The sequence below is a fragment of the Polypterus senegalus genome, chromosome 14 (genome assembly GCF_016835505.1).
Source record: "Polypterus senegalus isolate Bchr_013 chromosome 14, ASM1683550v1, whole genome shotgun sequence".
Classification (NCBI taxonomy): Eukaryota; Metazoa; Chordata; class Cladistia; order Polypteriformes; family Polypteridae; genus Polypterus; species Polypterus senegalus.
The window spans coordinates 52,894,368-52,917,796 of NC_053167.1; the positions used below are offsets into that span (position 1 = coordinate 52,894,368).

Genomic DNA, 23,429 nt, shown 5'->3' on the forward strand with positions numbered 1-23,429 from the left:
GAACGAGGTCGCGAATACAAACGGCTGAAATGAGTCCTTTCTTTCCCTAAAAGATAGGGTGAGAAGCTCAGTCATCCGGGAGGGACTCAGAGTAGAGCCGCTGCTCCTCCGCATCGAGAGGAGTCAGATGAGGTGGCTCGGGCATCTGATCAGGATGCCTCTTGGACGCGTACCTGGTGAGGTGTTCCGGGCACGTCCAACCGGGAGGAGGCCCCGGGGAAGACCCAGGACACGCTGGAGGGACTATGTCTCCCAGCTGGCCTGGGAATGCCTCGGGATTCCCCTGGAAGAGCTAGAAGAAGTGGCCGGGGAGAGGGAAGTCTGGGCATCTCTGCTCAAGTTGCTGCCCCCGCGACCCGACTTTGAATAAGCGGAAGAGGATTGGATTTTAGGACCATTTGTGCATAGTTATGCTTGCTCTTGGACAAGGCCGTCTTAACACATGGGCACACTGGGCAGTTGCACAGGGGCCCCATGCCAATATATGTATGCTGTCACTTTCTGAGTGGTTGTGTAGGTAGGGGTCCCAATGCACTGCTTTGCCGGGGGTCCTATAATGCTGTTAATACGCCTCTGCTCCTGGGCTCATTTTGGGGGGGGTTTCCCGAGTCAGAGCATCTTATGGTGGCGTTTTGATTTTTTTTTTGTTTGACTCTGCTAGGTCTGAGTTGTCAGAGGCGTGGCCTCAGAGGTCGTGACCTGCTGGGCATGACGGCTTTAATGGTCGACTGCAGGTGCATGTCCTTATCTGATCTGCGGACCTCTAAACACTTTCTAGTTTATTGCTCTTTTGGGTGAGACCTCTTGCCTCCTTTTTGTTTTGTTGCTGTTCCTTGATCTCCCAGTTCTTTTTCTTTTTTGCCTGACTGCACCTCTCCTTCTTTTGAAAATTACCTTTGTCATTATGCTGATATAAAAATACTGGAGTAAAATGGAATTAGAGTGATTACACACAGCAATGCACTCGTGCAGTTTGCCTCATGCTGAGCTAGGCCTGAATACTCACTTGTGCACACGTGTAAAAAAACAAAAAACAAAAATCAATCGATTACACTCTTAGTCAACTCAAGGTGGTCTCCACATGTGAGCTCTCCAAATCTACAAACAAATGAACCGTCAAGATGAGACCACCACCTCTCAGATGTTCACTGTTGAAGTGGCTGATGGGTAGGCAGGGACACATTCAGTTTGTATTGGTGGCCTATTGTCCCCTCAGCACCGATTACCCCCAATGAATTTGTCTCATAATGTGCCAGGTCACCCCATAATACACAGGTTAGCTCGTCTGAACCATGTCTGCGTTCGTTTGAAAGGTAAATGTAATCGATTCAAATAATTAATATGATACATGCCCTTAACACTTTTAAATAACTTTACCTTCATAAAATGCCAGCAGCTGTTTATCTTCGGACGTCCAAAACAACGGTTAGGTTCATCAAGCTGTGTGAACGGAAAAAACACGTAAAGCAGATAATCATCAATTACAAACCGGTTGAAACCAGTTCTAGAAAATAAGAAGGAGAGAACGAAAGGGGGAGCTCCTGAGGGGCTCTGATCAGATCGTGCTGATCAGCTTAGCGTTACTCAGATGAGACGAGTGGAGGCATCTGTAATGTCCAGCGGGCACCGACGGCCCACAAGTCCTGTGCCTCCTATGTATATGTTGTGTGTGTGCAGCTAACCAATGGGAGAACAAGACAGAAACTCACCGTCCAGTCACAGAGGAGGCTCTAGTGGTGACCGCTTCTGTTTTCACACAGCAGCTGCCGTCCCTTCTTCTGCACGCTGATGCCACAACTGTACACTTTTTTAGGACAGTAAAACAGTTTCATTTCCATGAACCATTCTTTTTAAAAACCTGCTGAAATATTTCTCTATGATGGTTTACTCAAATGGCAACGTTTAAAACAAAAGAATGTTAGTTCTGGTAGCCAGCAGTTTAGAAAAAAACCCCAAACTTTATTGATGAGTAAGTGTTTGGATTCTTTTTTAAGAGCGTAAAGACTTGTTTCAAACCATTTTTGAGGCTCCTTTAATTCAAGAACTGCTCCGACAGGAGATCATTGGAGACATCAAGCCATTCATAAAGAATGAAGGGAGATAAGATGAATGGACACAGCAGGCTTCCTTTCGATTAGCTCTCCTTATTTATGAGGAAAGCATTTCATGGGCTGACGAACCTGAGATTGACCGCTAATTATACCATTCTCAGGTTAGACAGTCCTTAAAATACTCCCCACTGGTAGACTGGGTCGGTGTGTGGACTCCTGCACGTCTTCTTTCTTGAAAAGCTGGCTCATGCACTTGCCTCGCACTACAAAGAAATAAAGCAATTTGTTTTAGTGGGTAGGAATTCAGGAATGCCCTCGGGCTCTAAATCAGACAACACAACATTTACGTAAATGAATCAGGATCAGCCTGGCATATCAACAGTCGGAGAGTAAAAAAGTTGGACTGTATAATGCTAACAATGACCACAATCAATTAATGGTGGATGTCCATTGTCTTAGTCCAGTGATGAGGTTGGAGAGCCAAAGCTCATCCCAGTAGCATCTGGCGCAAAGCAGTGCCAATCCATCAGAGGGCACATTAGCACTCGCTCACTCAGTCACACAAGGCCAGTCTAGAGCTGCTAGTCAACCATCCTGGGCGCATGTGAGGTAAACCCGCACACAGAACATGGACCTTTTACAGAGCCAGTGGCCAAGTCAGGCAGTTCGGAGGTGACCAGTGGGCTACCCAGCCGTGTATCAGCTTGAAAGAGACCAGAACAGAAACCCTTAGACATTTTAATGACTCTCCTAACCTTTTGAAAAATCAGATAACACGTGAATGTTCTCTGGTAAGTGATTTAAGAATTCAAATCTGCGAGGTCAGAAATGAGGGCAGGCGCCCCATGGTGAGTATAATTAGCTCCACAGAGCGAGAGCGGGCTCTGGTAATCCGGCTCAGGCGCTGCTCAGCTTTAGCACATTTTGAGGGTGGCTGTGACTGATGCTGAGCAGAGACATCAGTAGGAAAGGGGTGGTCATGGCTCTAGTCGGCTCATTTCTAAACACTTGGAAAAACGAAACAAAGAAAAGACTCAAAACATGGACACGATTTAGGCAGAGAATGTCAACAGCCATCAGTGGTGATGGGGACAGCAGTTCAGGAGGAGACAGGCTCAAATGTCATCCCTTGATTTTTATAAGTAGATATATATGTATATTTTTGAATGGTTAGTATGGGCGGCATGGTGGTGCAGTGGGTAAGGAGACCTGGGTTCACTTCCCGAGTCCTCCCTGCGTGGAGTTTGCATGTTCTTCCTCCCACAGTCCAAAGACATGCAGGTTAGGTGCATTGGCGGTCCCTAGTGTGTGTGTCCTGCGGTGGGCTGGCACCCTGCCCGGGGTTTGTTTCCTGCCTTGTGCCCTGTGCTGGCTGGGATTGGCTCCAGCAGACCCCCGTGACCCTGTGTTAGGATATAGCAGGTTGGATAATGGATGGATGGATGGATGGATGGTTAGTATTGCAGTGAAATTTCAAATTAAAATGTCTACTTTGTTTTATGAGTAGAATGGTGTGGAGTACAGTGAGCCCCACATCTGCGGCCTGGTCCTGCCTGGTTTGAATGTAAAGGCCTTAAGCAGGCCATGTGCCGGCGAGAGAGGCCATTAGAGCTGCTGGATTCATGTCACCGTCCCATGATTCTGTGCGCCTCGGGGCTCGTCCAGCATTGGGGAACACCGTGCTGGGATGGGCGATCCCAAACCAGGACCGAGCGGGTGCAAGTCAAGGCCGGATTGGACGGACATACTTGTGACTGGCGCACTTTGCTTTAGGAAACTGTGACATTTTGAACTGGTTTTCTCTGAAGAATATTAATGTCATCGTACAAGGAGAGACGGTTCAGATTTAGTTTTAATTACACCGTTTTTAAACACAGTGAATTATATTTGCGTGGGTACTTCTGTTTTAAATTTTAAAATCTAAACTTGTCAATACCATGGCTTTCTTAATTAAAACGAGTGTAAACTTCTTTGTAGGCAGTAAAATTAAAGTCAGAATGGTACAAAGTAAAGTGTATTTGCGCTCTGCGTCTCTAATGACTGTTCATATGGCAGATGCAGTTCTAGATCTGTCCATCTTTGTGTGTGTGTGTATTTATACTTAAATGCAAAACGGGTGAAAGTGAAATTTTGATTGAAATAAAGTTAGAAACCTAGCATTGTGGAATATATTTGTTTTACAAAGACACACCTTTTCAGCAGTAATACAATATTTAGTGTGCTTCTTGTGAACCTGCCTTTCCTTTTATAGGGTCTCAAGGAGACAATCCTGTGTGTGAAGCCGGAGCAGCCTTGCACCGGGTCCCAAGCAGAGCCCCCATTTAAAAGAATGCACTCGTTCATAGTGTGGAAAGCACAAGAAGACGGGAGAACATGCCAAGTGCACATGGACAGTAACCGGGCCAGGCCTCTGGAGCTGTGAGGCAGCAGCACACTAACTGCTCTGGCACTGTGCTGCCTCGCAATTACTGAAAAGGAATCTCATTAGCATCAAATAAGTGATACGCAAGAGGAAATAAGCAGCTCTTTTTTTCAAATGACACCAAACATTCTCCTTTTCAATAAACTGCAATAAATTAACAATGGGCAATCTGCAAACAAAAGTGGAGAGAACTAGAAATGCTTATGAAGAAAAGTATAACTTTGTACTTTACTTTCACACCCGATTAAGAAGTGCTAACAATTCAGAACAGCACAATGGCCAGCGATGAGGCTCTGGCACATGCTTAACCCGTTTTATCAGGGTCCGCCATCAGGGTCCCAAATTTGAAAGAGCAGAGACAAGTGCACTTGCATGCTGTCTACCGCTGGTTCTGCATTGCACAGAAGGATCTAAGAGCTATGTAACAACATTAGTTTTAATGTTCCAGCATGAAAATCATAGAATATATATATATTTTTTTTATCTAATCTAAGCACAGACCTCTATTCAAGAATTTTATATATTAAGAATTAAAAAAAATAAACCAGAGAGTTGTGTACACTACAGCATGTTATATTCCACATGCGATCGATAAAGACATTCTCATGCAATGCCTTATTCCTCAGACCAAGAAGAGACAAGCTGACCCAACATTCTGATATTAGCCGTCAAATGGGCCCTGCGCTGAGCCCTGTGAAGCACTTGCAGTCATGAGCGGCGTCCCGAGCTGCCCGGCTACAGCAGTTACCCTCCAGACGCTGACCCGTCATGTCTCAGCTAAGCTGCCCTCCAGGCCATTGCCATTGCTAACAGCGGCGAGATGCGTTTGTTACCTGCTGCAGTCAGTCGTCCCTTCTCTGGCCCCTCACAAACTTCAGAGAGGCGCTGCTGAAGAGGAGACCCCCCTCCAGGAGCTCAAGAACAACCTGTCAGAGCGACCAGCTTTTTATATCTTTCAGCAACCCATCCTGCTTTGCAGTGGCTACTAGAGACAGGCTGCATGCTAACGGCTTCCTGTTTGTCAATTGTAATGGCTTGTGGTAAATTTTCCACTGCACCTATGGACAGGCTTTTTTTTTTTGACACTACCTTTTTAAAACTACCGTAAACGTATTGAGAAAACCAGTTTCAGTTTTGGGCACTTTTTAGATTTTCATTTTTGAAAAGACAGCAAACCTTGACTTTTTGAGTAGAGCAAGCCCTTCTTTCTCTCCGGTTATGAAAGCAACAGGCGAGCCTCTGGCCTGGCTCTAAGTATGCTCTACTAGAATTAAGATTAAGGAGATTTAGTTGTGCCCTTTCTTATTTTTTGTTTTTCATAATTCTAAAAACACCAGTGTTTCATTGTTGCAACTCACTAAGAGCCTACTCACTGCCTGCATGCTTTGTTTATCTAAAATTATGGGCCAGCAACTAAGAATGAAAGATTCAGGTAGGTTCATTTAATGAACAAACAAGATGGACATTACAAAGTTTCATCCTGAATCTGGACTTGTTAACACTTCTTCTTGAAGGCCCTTTTTAAGCTGCTGATAAAAATCAACAGAAAGGGTTTGGGCGAGCGGACAGAGAGCGCCTAGAAGAGGCTGAGCGCAAAGCAACATCAGGGTCCTCGGGTCCGGTCCGTCTGTTCCTACCCAATTTCTGAACTTGAAGCCTATTACTGTTCAAGCAACATTCAGTGAGCTCTCCTGTTTCGATTGCTAGCCATTAAACAGCTGCCTTCTCAGTTTTTCATATCTTCTTCTTCTTCTTGTTGTAACAATGTGATGCAAATGAAAAAGGAGCCAGCAGCTCACTGCTTAACCAGAACCTGTTTACAACATTACGTGCTCTTCTTTAAACGTGAGATTGAATAAAACATGAAGGACAGAGAATTACTAACCTGCCCGGGTCTGCAAATCATCTGGACGATACTCTCGGAAAAGAATGAAATAACAGACAGGCTGTAAAGAAGAGTGGTGGCTCTGTGGCCAAGGACCTGCGCTGCTATCTGGAAGGTTGCCGGTTCAAATCCCATTACTGACTCTGCTGGGCTCTTGAGCAAGGCCCTGAACCTGAAAATTACCCCAGGGGTACCGCACAATAGCTGTCCCCCAAACGTAAACCAGAAGGATCCCTCAGGATTAATAAAGTTTTGAGAAAAAAATGCAATAAGCTTCAGCATCAGCAAAGATTGGCTATTCAATAAGCAGTGGGTTTGGAGCAAAACCCTACAGCCACTGCGGCCCACCAGGGCTGAACAAGCCACCTTCACTCTACAGGAAAGGGACACGTGAATATTTAAAGCTACGGCGAAGAATACAAATGTTCAGGGATTTCTTATAAAAATCAGTAGGCCTAAAAACTAAACAAGTAAAAAGTGAAATTAACTGAACCAGCAACCAGTTGGGCTCCCCCCGGTCTGTACTTGGGGACCCTTGCTCTACATTGGGGGATACTCAATTACGGGTCTGGAGGTCCGCATTTTTGTTCCAAACACTTTGATAATTAGAAGCCCGACCTAGCAGATTGCTGAATTTTATGGCTTATTAGTGCTTTCATTCTTCCAAGATAAAAATTGTTTATTTTGTCGCTTTCTGAGAACTTTATCCATGTCTTGTGTGTTCCCTCCATTCTCTCTCTCATTTATTTCAAAACATTTTATTAACGCAGATGCTTCATGATGCAAGGTAGCTGCAGAGCCGCAGATTCCTTTTCTATTTACACTGAATTTTAACTGATGGCTGGTAAGGAAACAGGCAACAGTTCAAACCTTAATGCAGCAGTTTAAAACTAAAATGGGCAATTAAGGGTCTTGAATTGTAACAATCGAGTGACTAAAACTAAGCCCAGACATATTGCTTCATTAGTAAATACACAGGTTCTAATTAAGATAAAAGTGAAATTCTGCAGCCAGTGCCAGTGCCAGTGTAACTGAGTGCCCCCGCTCTACAGTAAGAAATCATAAAGTGCCAGCAATGCACTCGATTTGAATTGATTTGGATTTTGGGTTTTTCTTTTTTTGAATACCAAAGTGAAATAAACTGTAAAAGTATTGAGAAAACCAGTTTCAGTTTTGGGCACTTTTTAGATTTTGATTTTTGAAAAGACAGCAAACCTTGGCTTTTTGAGTACAGCAAGCCCTTCTTTCTCTCCATTATGAAAGCAGCAGGAGAGCCGTAACGACATTCTGCTCTGGCCTGGCCGTCCCATCCACCCACTTACTAAATTGAGGCTACAGAAAGGTGGGTGGCAGACGCACTGCCACTTTGCCAGTCTGCCCAGCGTGTGTACCTTTACAAAGTGGGGAGAAAAGCCCAGGGAGAGCCTTCAGACTGCACGCAGGTAGCGACTGGGCCAGGACCCCTGGAGCTGTGCCACCCTGCCGTTACCGTTTCATTGTAGTCTGTGGAAAGAGAAATATTCTGCTAGAATATGTGGTAATCATGGAGAATTACCAGAGAAGAAATATACATGCCAAATACATTTTAGGATTAAAATATTATACAACTTAAGTAAGCATGAAAAATTATGATTATTATTATTATTATTATTACACACTGCTGGGTGTCCTTCGCATTTGTGCTCCTGCTGTATTAGTCAGGGTTAAGGCAGCAGCCATCTGTGCAAGTGCAGGCTGGAGTCATCCTTTCGTGTTACAGCCCACCGTCTTATAAAACAGCAGATTTAGAAAGTGGACAGCTGGATTAACAGCTAGGATGGAGTAGCTGGGGAGAAAACCCTCACAGGCTGTTAGAAGGATGTGTGATGTCCACTCAGGCACGGGCAGCAACACTAACTGCTACACCGGCAGGCCACTCTGCTAAAATGTTGATTCAAATCAAACTGCTGGGGTGTGCAATCAACGTGAAAGACTAACGTGTGTATCACGAGCTGATGACATAACGACGTGGCAGTGCGGTGCTTATCTGCGTGCCGTCTGCATGTTCTCTCCATGTCCATGTCGGGTTTCTTCTCAAATCCCCCAAAGCTGTAGATTGACCCCGGTGCAGCTCTGGCACTTTGTCCAGGGTTATTCTTCACTGGCATTGTCTGTGGTGCCCCTTGTCCAGCACATTGGACATGTATGTATGTTTCGATGTATGGACATTACCACTTGTGCTCCTATCCACATGTGGCCAGTTTAACTTTCTAACTAATCTATTGATACTGGGGGGCAAAACTAGCGAGGAGAAAAACCTGCGAGGGAACTCATTGTGGGCAGCGACTGGGCCGGACATTGAACCAGGGTCTTGAGCAGCAGCCCACCTCTTTTCTAGTGCTGGGTAATTAAACAGATTGCTATTATGTTACTTAACAAAATTAAATCTGATGTTTCTTGGAAGTCTGTCAATTTTATCCTAATTAATCTTGTTGGTCTCAGTTCATTTGAGAATTACAAAGTAAGTTCACACTTAAAATGTACAAAGTGCTTCAACATTCAGGCTCCATTTTCTGGTATTGATAATTCATTGCTGCATCCCTTGAAGCAGTGGGTTTTCTGTGCCATTTTCCCACCCAGTAGTTATCCTAACCTCTCTCTTCTAATATCTTGTAAGGGGGAGACGGTGGAAGCGCCAGAGGTAGACGGGATTCCAGTCTGCTACAGATGGGATGATCTATTGAACGCTGCTGAGAGCGGAGCTATTGGGGGTCTGGAGAAACAGACAGGCTGGCAGACACAGGCAGAGCCTGCAAAAAGGTCGGGAGCCAAGAGACAGAAGCAGTGAGCACTTGCCAGCCCCTAAACATGTTAGCCTCTTCTGTCAGGACCCCTCTTATTCTCCTTTGGCTTTTGACGATTCAGCCTGTCACTCTTCCTTTATATCTTACACCCTGGGCCTGCCCACTGCCATGTCCTTACTGTTACACCACAATATTTAAGCTCAATTCCTATTTTACGTTTAGCCCCTGTAGATTTGTATTTTATGTTTCCATCACGGGGCCCTCACTTCCCTTTCATACTGTTACACACAAACTGTCGAGACGGACGGTTCAGACAACTCAAACTGGCATACGTTGGCACTTCAAGCCCCTCATTCTGTGTTCATGTCAAGTGTTTACCCTTCACAGATGTTTAACAATGGCTGACCTTTCCACATATGTGGCCAACTCCCAAGTCTGCACTCCGGGCTTCATCTTCTGATATTCTAGTCTGCTTTGTCCAGTTCAGTTCAATCTAAATAAACGTTACAACTCTGCAGCCTTTCCAAGAAAGCTTAAAAGCTGTCAGTCCCTCAGGAGTTTGAAAAGATTCAAAAATCAGCTCTTTGGTGACACATACCTGAAGGCAGTGATGGGACCCTCCTACACTCCGTGAAGTCTTCGGCTCCAGTTAAGTGTTGAACTGCACCGCTTGGCTTCCTTCTGGACTCAAACACGAGTGCCTTCACCTAGCAGGAGGATAAAATCGAGAAGGCAGACCAGAGATGAGACACAGGAAGGCTTTAGTGTGTTAATAATGGAAACTGATAAAAATAAATAAATAAATAAATTAAGGTCTAAGGTTACTTTCCATATCAGAACGAACCACAACATCCTTCCTGTGTCTTAAAATGTGAATGAATTAATCTATTTTTGTAAAATGAGCGAGTAAAGACTAGATGTTTTGTTTATTCCATTTTCTTTATGATCCTTCTAATGATGGACATTCAGTTAAATTGATAAGCAGGCGCAATGGTTCACAGTTCTCAGCCACAGGGAAAAATCAAGTCGGGTCGAGCAGATCTACCGTCATACCATCCATTCTCAGCATTGCAACATACAGTGGCACAAAATCACGTTCTCCAGGGCCACCATGGATCATAAGAACTGCACTACACAATAAATAGATAAATAAATAATCAGTAATAGGTAAGTGAATAATATGAAATAGTAATAAATATTTCAGAACAACTACTAATAATTAAAAAACATAGAAATAAGCATAGAAATAATCTACTAGGTGCAGATCCGAGGGCAGAAGGGCAGCACAATTGACAAAGGTTCCTGATCACGTAGCGGCATTGTGGGAAAAATCCGATGGGAGTGCAGTAGGTACACGTTGGTGTGAACAGTTTCGCTTTTGCATGCGGACACTGAATGGATTGTTTGTCTCCTTAGAATAACAGCCTGCCAGGCGAGTGCTGCTGCCTCAGGGTTGTCTTCTTCGGTTTTCCTTAAGTACTCTCGTCTGCTCCCGCATCACAAAGATATGCAAGTTTGATTAACTGGCAACTCTAAACTGGAATTTGATGGGGGTGTGTGTGTTGACTTGTGTCTGAAGCTGTAGGACCATTTGGGGAGATTTGGGAAATGGAAGTGCAGATGAATGGTTGACCACTAACAGTGACAAGGGACTAAAGTAACAAGGGACGGTCATTTAGTGAAGCAGTTCCAGCTTGTGGTTAAAAACAACTGCTTGGTGTGGAAGTTCTAACAGACTTGACTACAGCAGAGCAGCAGAAACTAAAACACTCATTCTGTATTAGCGGGGTATGGTGGACGTAAAGCGCCAACCATCCCATAAGTACATAAAGATACGAGACAGGTGCACACAGGAAATGTATGGGGACCTGTATTCACTACAGCAACAGGCACCATGGAAGGAAATTACATTTATCTACCCCTTAGTAGTATTATTGTTGTTATTTCTTAAATGGCTGATGTCCTTATCCCAGGTGACTTACAACATTTTGAGATACATCTGGTTACATTTATTTTTGTGTTTTATCTGATTACAGAACAGGCAGGTGGAGAACCAAAGACCCCTGGAATAAGTTACCAGGTAGTGTGGTAGACAGTAGGACTTTTGGGACTTTCAAATTTTGACTTGATGTTATTTTAGAAGAATTAAGTGGATAGGATTGGCAAGCTTTGTTGGGGCGAGTGGCCTGTTCTCGTCCAAATCTTTGTAATGTTCTCAATGACTTTGCTCCGGTCACACAGCGTCAGTAGTAGGATTTGATCCCACAAACCTCCAGGGTTTGAATTATATTCATTAAGTATTTAAAGCAGTCTGGGCCAACTTCCTGGACCTGAACCCATCTGCTCACAGAGCTGCTAGTTCAGACAGTTCATGGGTCTCTCTGACATTCTTCGGCATCCAGAATCACCAGAAATGAGCATCTGCATCCTCTGTAGTGACTTCATCCCAGCCTCTAAAATAATGGTGTCTCTCAACCATTTTGGCAAACTCACAGGCATCAATTTGTCTTCGTTTTGTCCGCTATCAGATTTTCTTTCTGACAGAAGCAAGTGGTGAAGCTGAAGGCCATAACCTCTAAGCCCACCCCCGAGTAGGGGGCCCACTGCAAACCTTTACTCAGATGCAGATTCTAGAAGTACCACCACGTTTCCTGATGGCACCACAAATTATGACAACAGGATGAGGTGACAGAACTAACCTGGAATGAAATGTCAAGAAAACAAAAGAATTTGCAGAGGACTTCAAGAGATGCCAAACCTCCCTCTCACCTTCATGCGCTGATGGGTTGGTTGTATAGGAAGCGGAGAATTTCCATGACCATTTCCAGCAATCTAGCATGGGAAATCGACTTGTGATAAACAGGTGAGATGGATCCCTCAGAGACAGGATGTTTAGAGTGTCACAGGAAGTAATGCACTTTTGCTACTCGAATTGGTTTGGTCTTCTTCATGACGGTTTGGTATAGCAAAATCTCCACAAGGACAGCTGGAGAACATGGTGCGCCCTTTGCTAAAATCACAGCCTGTCACCCCTCCTCTGGATTCAGTTTGCTTTTGCAGGGTGAAACAAAACACCTTTAAGAACTTGTCTGATCCATTGTATCTCACTCACCTTGTGTTGGCTCTCCTACCATGAGGTAAATGACTCTGGTCAAATGTCACCAGAAAGAAATCGCTCAGGGCCATGCCGCCTCCATTCTTTATCCACATCTGGGCAGGCTGTTTCACCACGTTGAACTATAAGGGAGTTTAGTCAAATAACCAAGTGGACTTCTAAACTCAACCACGAAGGTGTCATATTATGCAGCGGCACTACACTTAAATCGCCCCAAGTAATCCTGAACAAGCCCTTCAAATGTCAGTGGTGAGAAGTTGCTCATGGCTCGGCCACCCGTGTCTGAGGATGTGAAATGGCGAGGGGTGAGAACAGCTTTCACCAAATGAGACTCAGGATGGATGCTCTGACCATCCTGAGTTTAGGAGCTATGAACACTGATTTGACGACCGAGTTTAAGGGGGTTTGTGATAAATGGGTTATTTGGGGGCTGCTGGGATTGATGACCATTGTTGTTGTCCTTACATGTTGAAGTTTTATTTGCACGAGCTTTGCCAAATCAAATTAAACATCGTTATTTTATAACAATTACATTTTGGCTGACACACGTAATACTTGACCAGTTAGTATTATATATGATAGGAACAGAATTTTTTTAAAACAATTGCCTGAAGGAAAAAAATAAAAATAACCAATTAGACCAGGGGTGGGCAACATTGGTCCTGGAGGGCCACAGTGGCTGCAGGCTTTCATTCCCAACCAATTGCTTAATTACAAACCAATCCTTGCCAGTCTCAGACCTTCTTTAATTTAAAGCATGTTACTCTGTAATGTAATGTTCTTATATTGTAGACTTTTTCCTTTCCAAGGATATCATCTAAATGGTTTGAAGCTTAAAATGAATAATTTTTTAGTCTGTCACATTTTTTTACTAAACCAGATAATCCATGATGAATCCACAGAGATGTAAATGGAAACAAGTTAGACGGAGAACTGCTGGCTCCTTTGTCATCTGCATCTTACTGCTAATAAGGAGCCATAAAAAAAAACTGAATGCGGCTGTTAAAGACTGAAATAAGCAATTAAGGGTGGGGACTCTTAACAAGCGAGACCCCTAAAATGAAGCAAAAAAATGTCACTTGAGCAATAAGTGTTCCATTAGCAATAATTGACTTCTCATTAGAGCGGCATGGTGGCGTAGTGGGTAGCACTGCTGCCTCGCAGTTAGGAGACCCGGGTTCACTTCCTGGGTCCTCCGTGCGTGGAGTTTGCATGTTCTCCCTGTGTCCAAAGACATGCAGGTTAGGTGCATTGGCGATCCGAAATTGCCCCTAGTGTGTGCTTGGTGAGTGTGTGTGCCCTGTGGTGGGTTGGCGCCCTGCCCGGGATTGGTTCCTGCCTTGCGCCCTGTGTTGGCTGGGATTGGCTCCAGCAGACCCCCATGACCCTGTGTTTGGATTTAACGGGTTGGAAAATGGATGGACTTCTCATTAAGAAACTCGATTGGAACAAAAACCTGCAACAACTGCGGCCCACCAGGACCGACGCCACCGACCCCTGAATTATACCAATAAACTACCAGATGATTAAGAGGAACAAAAAGAAAACCAAGAAGACCCTGAAATGCTGAGCAGAGGTTAAAGAAGGTGGTATCTAAGACATACGGTCAGCAAATGCTCTCCAAACTAATGGACCACATACAAAATAAAAGTAGAGCGTCCCAGGAATCCAAAGGTCAGCACGTCTGTCTCACAGTTTCACAAGACCACTCTGAACCTGGCCGAGTCATGTTCATGTTCCTCTGCCTGGGACCTCCTTCTAGAAACCCCATTGTTTGTTCATCTCTAAACTGGCCCTATGCACATGAGTGAGTGAGGAAAGGAGGGACAGACTGGCATCCCACCAAGGGTGGGCTCCTACTTCATACCTGATGCTGCCTAGGGTAGGCTTTGGCAGCCAATGAGACCCTTGAACTAAATGAAGAAGGCTCAGCAAGCAGATGGATGGATAAACAAATAACCAAATACTTCTTTAGGTGACAAGGTGCCTCGGCTGTCTAACACAAAGAGTGCCACAGTGATGGGACAGCCTGAGAAGACACAATGGTGGCATTGCACACGTCACAAACGCTGCCCCTGGTTTAGAGAGCCACTCAAACCGACCAGCGGGGTACCTTTTGGCTTGTGCCCTGCAGTGGCTTGATGCGTACTTTCCAGTGGCTGCTCTTCAAGACAAGAAGAGTGGTGAGGCTGACTTTTACTAATTAGATCACTGCTGTCGACTACCCGACAGGAAATGCCACCGGCAGCGTTAAGTTAAAATTGAAACTTGACAATGGAAAGATTTTTTAGAATAACGTTTTACGTCGATGTATCTCTTTACCACTTAAATCAGTAGGGCATCGCACCTCCAATCCATTTTCCAAGGGTGGTATAAATCCCAGAAGCGAGGACAGTCCATGTTATCTGAGTCAGAAGAGCAGAAGTATATGAGACACTGCTGTCGGGGAATCTTCCATCAGAGAGCCATTAAGTGCATGGGAACAAGGGGATGCTGCCATTTTAGAAATGTCCTGCTGTATGTGAGTAAGCCTTTGGGGTACTTTAGTTAGGAAATGGGGGAGAGAAGGGATATTTAAAGATTTGGGACAGCTTTTAAGAAAAACAATTATACAGATTAAAAATCTGAAAAAGGTTTTGTTTAGCTTTTAGGCAAATATTTGCTGATCTTGACCACTTCACAGGAGTCGTGTACGAGCAGAGCCCCCCGAGGTGTGCCGCGCTGTCTTTGACTTTTAGGACTGTTACTGGCTGCTCCCACACTGTGACTCACTGCTTTCTCTTTAGCCACTTCCATATTCTTACAAGCCCTGCTAGGTTCCTATGTGTTTGTTAAAACTAAAACACAAGAGTGCGCCCTTTAAAGTCTGCCCTTAATGGAGCTGGCAGTGTGACCCTGTGGCCAGGAGTTCAACTCAAACGCGGGCGAGCGAGCGAGGCGATTCACACACGTGGGCTCCAGCAGGGACGGACAGACAGAGTGCGTGGAGCTGATCTGAAAGAGTTTGTCAGATAGATAACATTAACTGGGAATTAAAACAAGTCTTATTTTTATATAAAATCATGTACAGTAGTTAAAACAGATAAAGGTGATGAGCAGGGTTTTCAAACATGAATTAAAACATATTGGAAACTAATTCTGCAGAGAAGGCTCACTGAAATCCCTGCACACAAAAGCCATAACTGATACTTTTACGGTTTGCATTTACTTGTCCATTTATTTTTGAAATCTTTTTTTTCTGTTATCTTAACTAACATCATGATCATAGTAACCAAGCCATCACCTCTTACCTTTAAAGCCTGCGGCGAGCACTACATTTAGCTTTGGTGGGCGGCTATAAAAGGCCCCACCAGTACACGGGGAGCCCCTTAGACGTCTTTCATGATGGATATTTTTATCACTGGCAGGTAAACTGGCCAGCTGAGTGAGACAATGAAGAACAAGCTGGTAATGGAAGCTACTTATATTTTTGGTTATTATTTTCAACTGTCATAGCAGCCTGATACAGACTATTAACTTGTCATGACGTAGTCCGTGGAAGTGACTCTTAAAACTCATCCTCACAAGAATCTTTAATTTCATTTTCTCCTGTGCCTGCCTCATCCTGGTCAGCGTCTCATACGGGAGGCCTAAGTATGACATTGGAGAGGAAACCCGAGTCCACAATGACAGCCACACAAACTCAGCGAGAACAAAATGGACCGTAATTACAAACACTGGGGTGGCACAGTGGCGCAGTGGGTAGCGCTGCTGCCTCCCAGTTAGGAGACCCGGGTTCGCTTCCCGGGTCCTCCCTGCATGGAGTTCTGCATGTTCTCTCCCACAGTGCAAAGACATGCAGTTTTGGTGCATTGGCGATTCTAAATTGTCCCTGGTGTGTGTGCCCTGTGGTGGGCTGGCGTCTTCCCCAGGGTTTGTTTCCTGCCTTGCACCCTATGCTTAGGATATAGCAGGTTGGATGATTGATGATGGATGAACACCAGCAGTGAATTATTTTCAAACACGTCACCTTTTACCCTCATTTGGTAAATGAGAGATCATCAAGAGCGTTCAGTTTGAAGGTGCCACAGGTTTGGGTGATAGTGAGTGCTGAAGCAAACCAGAAAAGGTCTTGGTAGGAAACTGTGATGGCTACCGTAACACTTAATGTAGTTTACGGCAATTAGAGTGAGCAGCTTGTTCAGCACTCAGTTAACAGCCATGGGAAGTTTTCTTTTCAAAGCCAGAGCTGTGAGTGACAGACACGGCAGCCCCAAGGGTTTATGTGTTGAGATATAAAAGGTGGCACTAGAAGTCAGTAGAGCGTATTTGTGCAATTTACAATATGGATCCCTAAAATAACGATGACTTATACCTTGTTAAAGTGCAACCAAATTAAGTCAACGGTGTAGAAAGATAAAACTCTAAAATTATTAATGCACAGGGTAAACAATTAATGAGAATCAGAGGAGCTAAAGCCCCCACCAAAAGCTCTTCTTCCAATAGTTTAGAGCATAAAATTATGAATATCTTTTACTAGTCTGTGATTTTTACGCAGGGAAGAAATAATTTCTCATCTTACACAAGAAGGCCAAAACTTTCAGACCAATCAAAGATCTGGGACAGATGCGCAGTCATTCATGTAACTGTGCTGTCTGGTATTATGTAGTCCCCTCTTGTGCTGCGCCGCTGACAGCATCTCTTCACCTTCACTAGCTGGCTCACTCTCGATGTACGTACTGATAATATAAACTCTAATCCGCAGCATTCGAAATTTAGGAGCAGCCGAGCTACATTAGGACGAGTAAAGTCGCGATTCTTCACGCTGGCTCATTGACGACTGCACCGTTTAACGTGTAGGTATTGCATGAGTTAGATCGGCTTGTGTGAGATTAAACAACAGCAGACAACAAGTCTACTCTCACAAATTATGGTTGACTTACACTGCATTTTAAAATCACAACATGCATTTTCTCCATGGCATTACAAATTTAACAGTATATCTGAAAGGATTTGTGCAGAGAATACACCATTAAATGACACGACCCACAAAATGTAAAACTGAGCACACTTCTTGCTTTTTACATTTGTTTTTTTATTGTAAAAATACATTCTTTTCCTCCTGCAGCCATACAGGACTGCCATGACACTCTTCAAGATTAAATATTCTTTTTTTTTTTTTCATTCATCAATTTTCAAACCCATTCAGGAGCAAAAGAAGACGAGCTGCCATGAGTGAATGTGACGCCATCCAAACACACAGTACACCCAAACACTGCCACCCCGACAATGAAGCCCAACCTGACAGCTCGTCTTTAGGCACGGGGAGAACAGGAACATTCGATTTAGGGCGAGCTATTTAGGGTCACAGCCACTTCAGTATTTAGTCGTGAATTATTGGATTTTTATGAAGGAGGAACCTAACTGGCACTTCTTAGTGAGTGGAATTGGGGTAAATCAAACACACACACACACATACCGCCAACACAGGCCACGAAAGCTAACCTGCGTGTCTTTAGGATGGGTGAGGAAACCCCCTGCAGACACACCATGCAGCCTCGGTATTTGAACCCACCAGCAGTAAACTAACTGGTATGTTTTGATTAACGCCTTCTATTCATATCTGTTGACTATTTCCATTTTTTACTCTACAGCAATCACCATGCTAGGCCCACTGGAGGCTGTGACGGGTTATTGTATCTTTGTATGCAACACTGTATGTTGGGCAAGGTCGTGGGGTCATCTGTTGGTGAAGAAAGATTCACGGATCTTGACTTTGCTGATGATGCCGTGATCTTTGCGGAGTCAATGGACAGGGCCGTTCTTAGGCATGGGCGAGCAGGGCAGTCAACGGGGCCCCATCATTCGAGGGTTTTGGTTTTTTTTTTTTAAGATCGACGCAACCTACACGTCTGTACTACGAAGTTTAATGCTAAGCTTACTGCCCTTTCCCGGGCCAGGGACAAATTTGAAATGAATCCACAAGAAATTTGCTTTCCTGCACCAGAAAGCTTGCGCAGAAGAAGAGTGCGCAGACAATCTGAGTCAAATTTCGACTACGAAGCGCAAGATCAACCAATACTTGATCCGAAGGATAAATATCGCATTGAGTTTTTCAATGTATCGCTTGACCAAGCGATATCGTCAATGACTGAGCGAATTGACCAAATGAAAGGTCATTATGATTACTTTGTTTTTTTTTTTATAATTATGAGAGAATAAAATGTCCAAGTGATGCGGATTTGATTAAAACCTGTCAGGATCTCAATGCGATATTAACAGATGAAACGACTTGTTTTCTGAATTGCGTATTTTGGCAAATCTGGTGCCTCCTAATGCTTCTCCTCTTGAGAACTTGCAGTTTATATACCAGAACAGCTTGCAAGATTCTGTTCCAAACGTCGCAATAGCGCTACGTATTGCCTTGACCATACCAGTTACTGTTGCTTCATTGCTAAGCTAAAGATAATCAAGAATTACCTCAGGACAACCGTGTTACAAGAACGACTGAATGCTTTAGCATTAGTGTCCATTGAGCGAGACGCTGTCCAATTGCTTGATTACTCTGCATTAATTAAAGATTTCGCGTTAAAATGTTCAAGTGCGAAAATTTGATTTCGTTTCTTGAGCTTTATTCTGGAATGTTCTTTAGCCCAAGTTTTAATTTGGTAGAAGAAAATGGAAAACAGTATAAAAAACACACTTTTTAATTGTGACAAAAACATAAATAAAATGCTCTAAAATTTATAAAAATATGCACCATTATACTGCACATTTTGCATACGCTGGGCTTAGCTACATACCTCCACGTGGTGCCCAGTGGAAACAGGTCAAATCTGGCTGAACTGTAGCTAATATTACACGCATTAGGGCCCCCAACGTCCTAAGAAAGGCCCTGCAATGGAGGCTCTGATCGGGCGCTCGAGAGACTGAGTGAGGAGTCTAAGTGTCAGGGCTTGCGAGTGTCCTGGATAAAAACCAAGATCTAGGCCTTTAATGACCTCTTGGGCACAACCATCAGCATTTTGTCTGCCTGAAGAGAGAGTGTCAAACTTGTTGAGAGGTTTACTTACCTCGACAGCAACATTCATGTCTCTGGTGACTTTATCTATGAAGTCAGTAGATAGGTTGGAAGAGCACGGGGGGTCATGAGGTCGCTGGAAAGGGGTGTGTGGTCCTCCCAATATCTATGCAAAAGGACGGTGGTCCAAGTCTTTAGAGTCCTGGTGCTTCCTGTCTTGCTATATGGTTGTGAGACATGGACGCTATCAAGTGACCTGAGGCGAAGACTGGACTCCTTTGGTACTGTGTCTCTCCAGAACATCCTTGGGTACCATTGGTTTGACTTTGTGTTGAATGAGCGGTTGCTCATGGAGTCCCGAATGAGGCACATTACCTGCATTGTGAGGGAGCGTCAGTTATAGCACTACGGCCACGTGTGACGTGTTTTCCCTGAGGGTGATCCTCATTGTTTAGGGACCCAAGTGGCTGGACCAGGCCAAGGGGTTGCCCACCTAACACCTGATTGCAGCAGATGGAGGGTCATTTCCGGAGGGTGGGACTGGACTGGACTGGTCTGCCTGAGGGGGTTGCCAACCAGGATCCCAAGTTGTTTCGCCGTGTAGTGGGTGCAGCAACACACTGTACCAGTGTATGCTCCCCAACTTGACTTGTATGTAATATCTGGACAGATTACACTAAACAGTATGAGCTGCGGTCTTCACAATGAAGTGGTGCCACACAGAACATGAGAGTGAAATGTTCTGCACAAACACGATGATACTCTCCCCCAACTTTGAAATTAAAATTACGCATCCAAGTACGCACTCTATTGTTGATCCCACATGGCAAAAGTGGAGCGTTACGAGAGGAGAGGCAGATTATTCAGAACGACGTCTACATGAGCTCACGGTTTTAGCCTGGCCAGATTATGCACCCTATACACTCGTGGGGGCCCTGAAGTCTTCAAAGTCACCCATCCATATTCGATACAAAGTTAATATAAAACTAATTCAGGTAAGACATACTCAGGATTATTATGGGGGCTCTGATTATGGTCCCCAGTAGTGCCTGCCTTTGAAGATCTATTGGCCATGAAGTAAAAGAGGATTTGGGCATTTTACTTTGTGCAAGCACAAATAATTTAAAGCCAACAAAAAAAAATAAATTAAAGCATTTGGAATCTGTTTGAGTTGACTGGCAGTGGCCTTGAGACGAGGGGGTCTTTGGGGACAAAATCTGTTAGCGGGAATGGTGTGTGAAAGTTCATTACCGAAGGGTCTGCATCGACAATCCAGTGTTACATCGTTCTGAACAAAAAGTAGAAATGTCACCCGTACACCTCCAGAATGTGGGTGTTACATTTTTATGCATCAAATTAGTGCCGTATAAAGTGGCATATTTATGGGAAGATTATACATTTAGAACATGTGAAGATTCTGCATGATATTGCAGTTTAAATGAAAGTCATTATTTCTACTGTTTAACAACATGCAAATGTGTTCTTTTCAGAGCAAGAGCAATAATTCCTGCATTCACTTTTTTCTAACTAAAGCACAAAAGGTCACCAGTGCTGACACGAGAGCCGACACAAGTCCTTTAGGAGGTCCGCAAGTGGCATTGCTCTGGCCTGACGACGTCTAATGGCAGACCTGAATCTCTTCAGCATTTACTCAATCGTCTCCCTGATTCCTGAACCATGGATGGCCACAAAGGGCTGCTTAAAATTTACAAAAAGATGAGAACATTATAAAGGGATCATGTAGTTACTTTCATACATTGTCTGATTTAGTGATCTACATAATAGATTATTAAAACTAAATAAAGAAAAAGTGAAAACCAAGACTGTCTGCTCTACTTGAAGAGTGTCTTTTAACTGCCCGTGCGTCCAAACTGCTGCTCAGCTCGTTGCAGATTTAAAATCACGCGGTGGTAAAGAGCGCTGCTTTTTGCACACGAGCTGCTTGGCCATTACAATTCTGGCCACTGAGAGAAGGGAAGGGTTAAAGTAACAGCGCCCACACACTTTTCCGATAAGCTGGTCTCTGCAGCAACTCCTCCACCTTTACTGTACAGTATGTACACATACTTGATACTAAAATAAAACAGACTACTTCTTCCTTTGCAACAAGCATTCTAAAGGTAAAACCTCTTCAAAAGGAAAGCAATTTTGCATATGAATAATTTTATAAAGAATAATAATAATAGAATAGTTTTAAGAATTATTCTTCAAATAATGAATTGAAAAGCTTTCTTTCTGGCTATACTGTATAAACATTTCACTTAAGCTGCACACATTGCATCAGACAACGTCATTTCACGCTGTAACGGACTGCGCTGCCCACACAGCTCACTTGAGGTCGTGTCCACTGCCAAAGCCTGAAAACGGAGCCGAGTGACAAGAGACAGGGGTATGAGAAACAATTTAGCTACATTTAGTTAAATCTGCACTTTTTTTTAAATAATAAAACACATAAAATAAACATGTGCAAAACCCTGACATTCATCTAAAGGACATATTTACAAAGTTCCACACGGATCACTAAAGCCTTCCTTCACATGATGTCCGGCCGGATGACAGTCTTTATTCGGTGTGTTACGGGTATGGATAGCTGCCTGAAAGCGTGAAAGTCCGTTTGTGTCCTTAATAGCACGGGTCATCCAGGTCATCATCACTCCAGTCAGGTGGAGCATCTGTTCCAAAATATCTATCCCCAAAATTACCTAAAAAAAAACAAAAAAATGACAAGGACTGCATTAAGAATTCTTCAAAACCCGGACTCTTTTCACACGCATACTGATCAAACACGTCCTTTTTATATCCTGTTGATTTGTTAAAGGATACACTTATAGATAGTTGCTAGTCTTGACACCAGAACTTCACTCCTACGTAACTAAGACAAAGTCATTTCCCCCAGTACAATCCTAGAGGAAATTGTCTTTGAAAAATAATATTTTGTTTCATTTACCAATCAGATTTGTGCAGCCTTGCTGTTACGGGTCAGAATGTGCAAGATGCTCGAAAGTGAGCTATGGCTTTGGGCTTCTGTGTCAACTTGGCTACACGGGAACAGATTGCTACTGTGTTCAAATAATTTGCAGGGCCCTTTTTTTATTTTATACAGTTGTCTCATTTACTTACATTTTCTACTGTGACCTTTAGAATAAGTAACATAACAAAAATTCGAAGGAAATACAAATTATAGAGCCATGGTACTTTACACACAGTACCTGTTAGACATTTCACAATGCAGGACATCACTGACCACAGTTTTTAGTAACCATATTTAGTATTTAGTTGTGTAATTTTTTTTTTTTATCCACTGAGACATGTGTGTTATAAAAGAGTCAAGGTTCTTCACCATAGTCCTCAAGATCTCCTGCCATGAAACCCCACACAATTAGTGGAAAAAAACACAGAGGAGGCCTGACTACCTGCGGCCAAACGCTCCTCTGTTGCCTTTGATACACTGGCTTGTGGCATAGGCCTAAACCTGATGCACTGCAATGAGGCCATACTGCAGACAGGAGAGGTAGACTACTTGGAATCTTACGAGAATGATGGAAAGGTCTGTTGAAGTGGTGGAGGGCCTGAGCAGATGTTTGCTACATCTAAACAAGAAATAATAGAAAATGCAGAAGATTCTTAAAACATTCAGGGATGTCCTGGGCTGCACTCCTTACATATGTCTCATTGCTAAGTGGTAGGCCATCCAGCCAGCTTCATTTAAAACGGTTGAGATAACATCAACTGATCAGTGGCGGCTGAAGAATGTCGATGGGCGACTAAGAGAACAAAATGAAATAACCGCTTTTATCAGGCCCAAGTGGACACTAACCTATTCCTGGAATGATGTGAAACAAATCGTTGACTTTCTTATCCACGGCCGTAGTGATGATTTTGACTTGAGGAAAGGCATACGCAACAGAGTGCACTCCCATTTCTGCCATCAGTAAGGACACTAGAAAGATCTTGTCTTCCTGAACATCATGATCCTAAAAGGAAAGCACACAAGGTTGGACAGGATTTGAACAAAAATATATTCCATACATCCAAAAAAATGAAAATACAAGCTCCGGATTGTTGCAATAATGTAGTTTCAATCTTGATGGGACTAGAAAACATAAGGATCTTGCTGAATAATTCTTCATTTAAATTTTTAATCTGATAACTCTTCATTTAAATATGGCAGCA

At 43.6% G+C, this 23,429-nt stretch overlaps 1 protein-coding gene and 1 long non-coding RNA gene across 8 annotated transcripts in view; both read right to left on the bottom strand.

Annotated features, from left to right (window-relative positions):
• Window positions 1-1,938: 1,938 nt before the first annotated feature.
• Window positions 1,939-5,403, bottom strand: LOC120515201. The gene is made up of 2 exons (XR_005630615.1): window positions 5,307-5,403; window positions 1,939-2,314 (listed from the first exon to the last, which is right to left on the bottom strand). It is a non-coding gene; the product is annotated as an uncharacterized LOC120515201 (long non-coding RNA).
• A 16,243-nt stretch (window positions 5,404-21,646) lies between these two features.
• LOC120514699 (uridine-cytidine kinase-like 1) overlaps window positions 21,647-23,429 on the bottom strand; it is a 95,939-nt gene continuing 94,156 nt past the window's right edge. For all 7 annotated transcript variants that reach the window (XM_039735203.1, XM_039735202.1, XM_039735204.1 and 4 more), the window contains exons 14-15: window positions 23,074-23,230; window positions 21,647-21,958 (exon numbers count right to left, since the gene is read on the bottom strand). In XM_039735203.1, coding sequence (XP_039591137.1) covers window positions 21,879-21,958; window positions 23,074-23,230 — 237 coding nt within the window. In that variant the 3' untranslated portion in view covers window positions 21,647-21,878. The remainder of the gene's footprint in view (window positions 21,959-23,073; window positions 23,231-23,429) is intronic.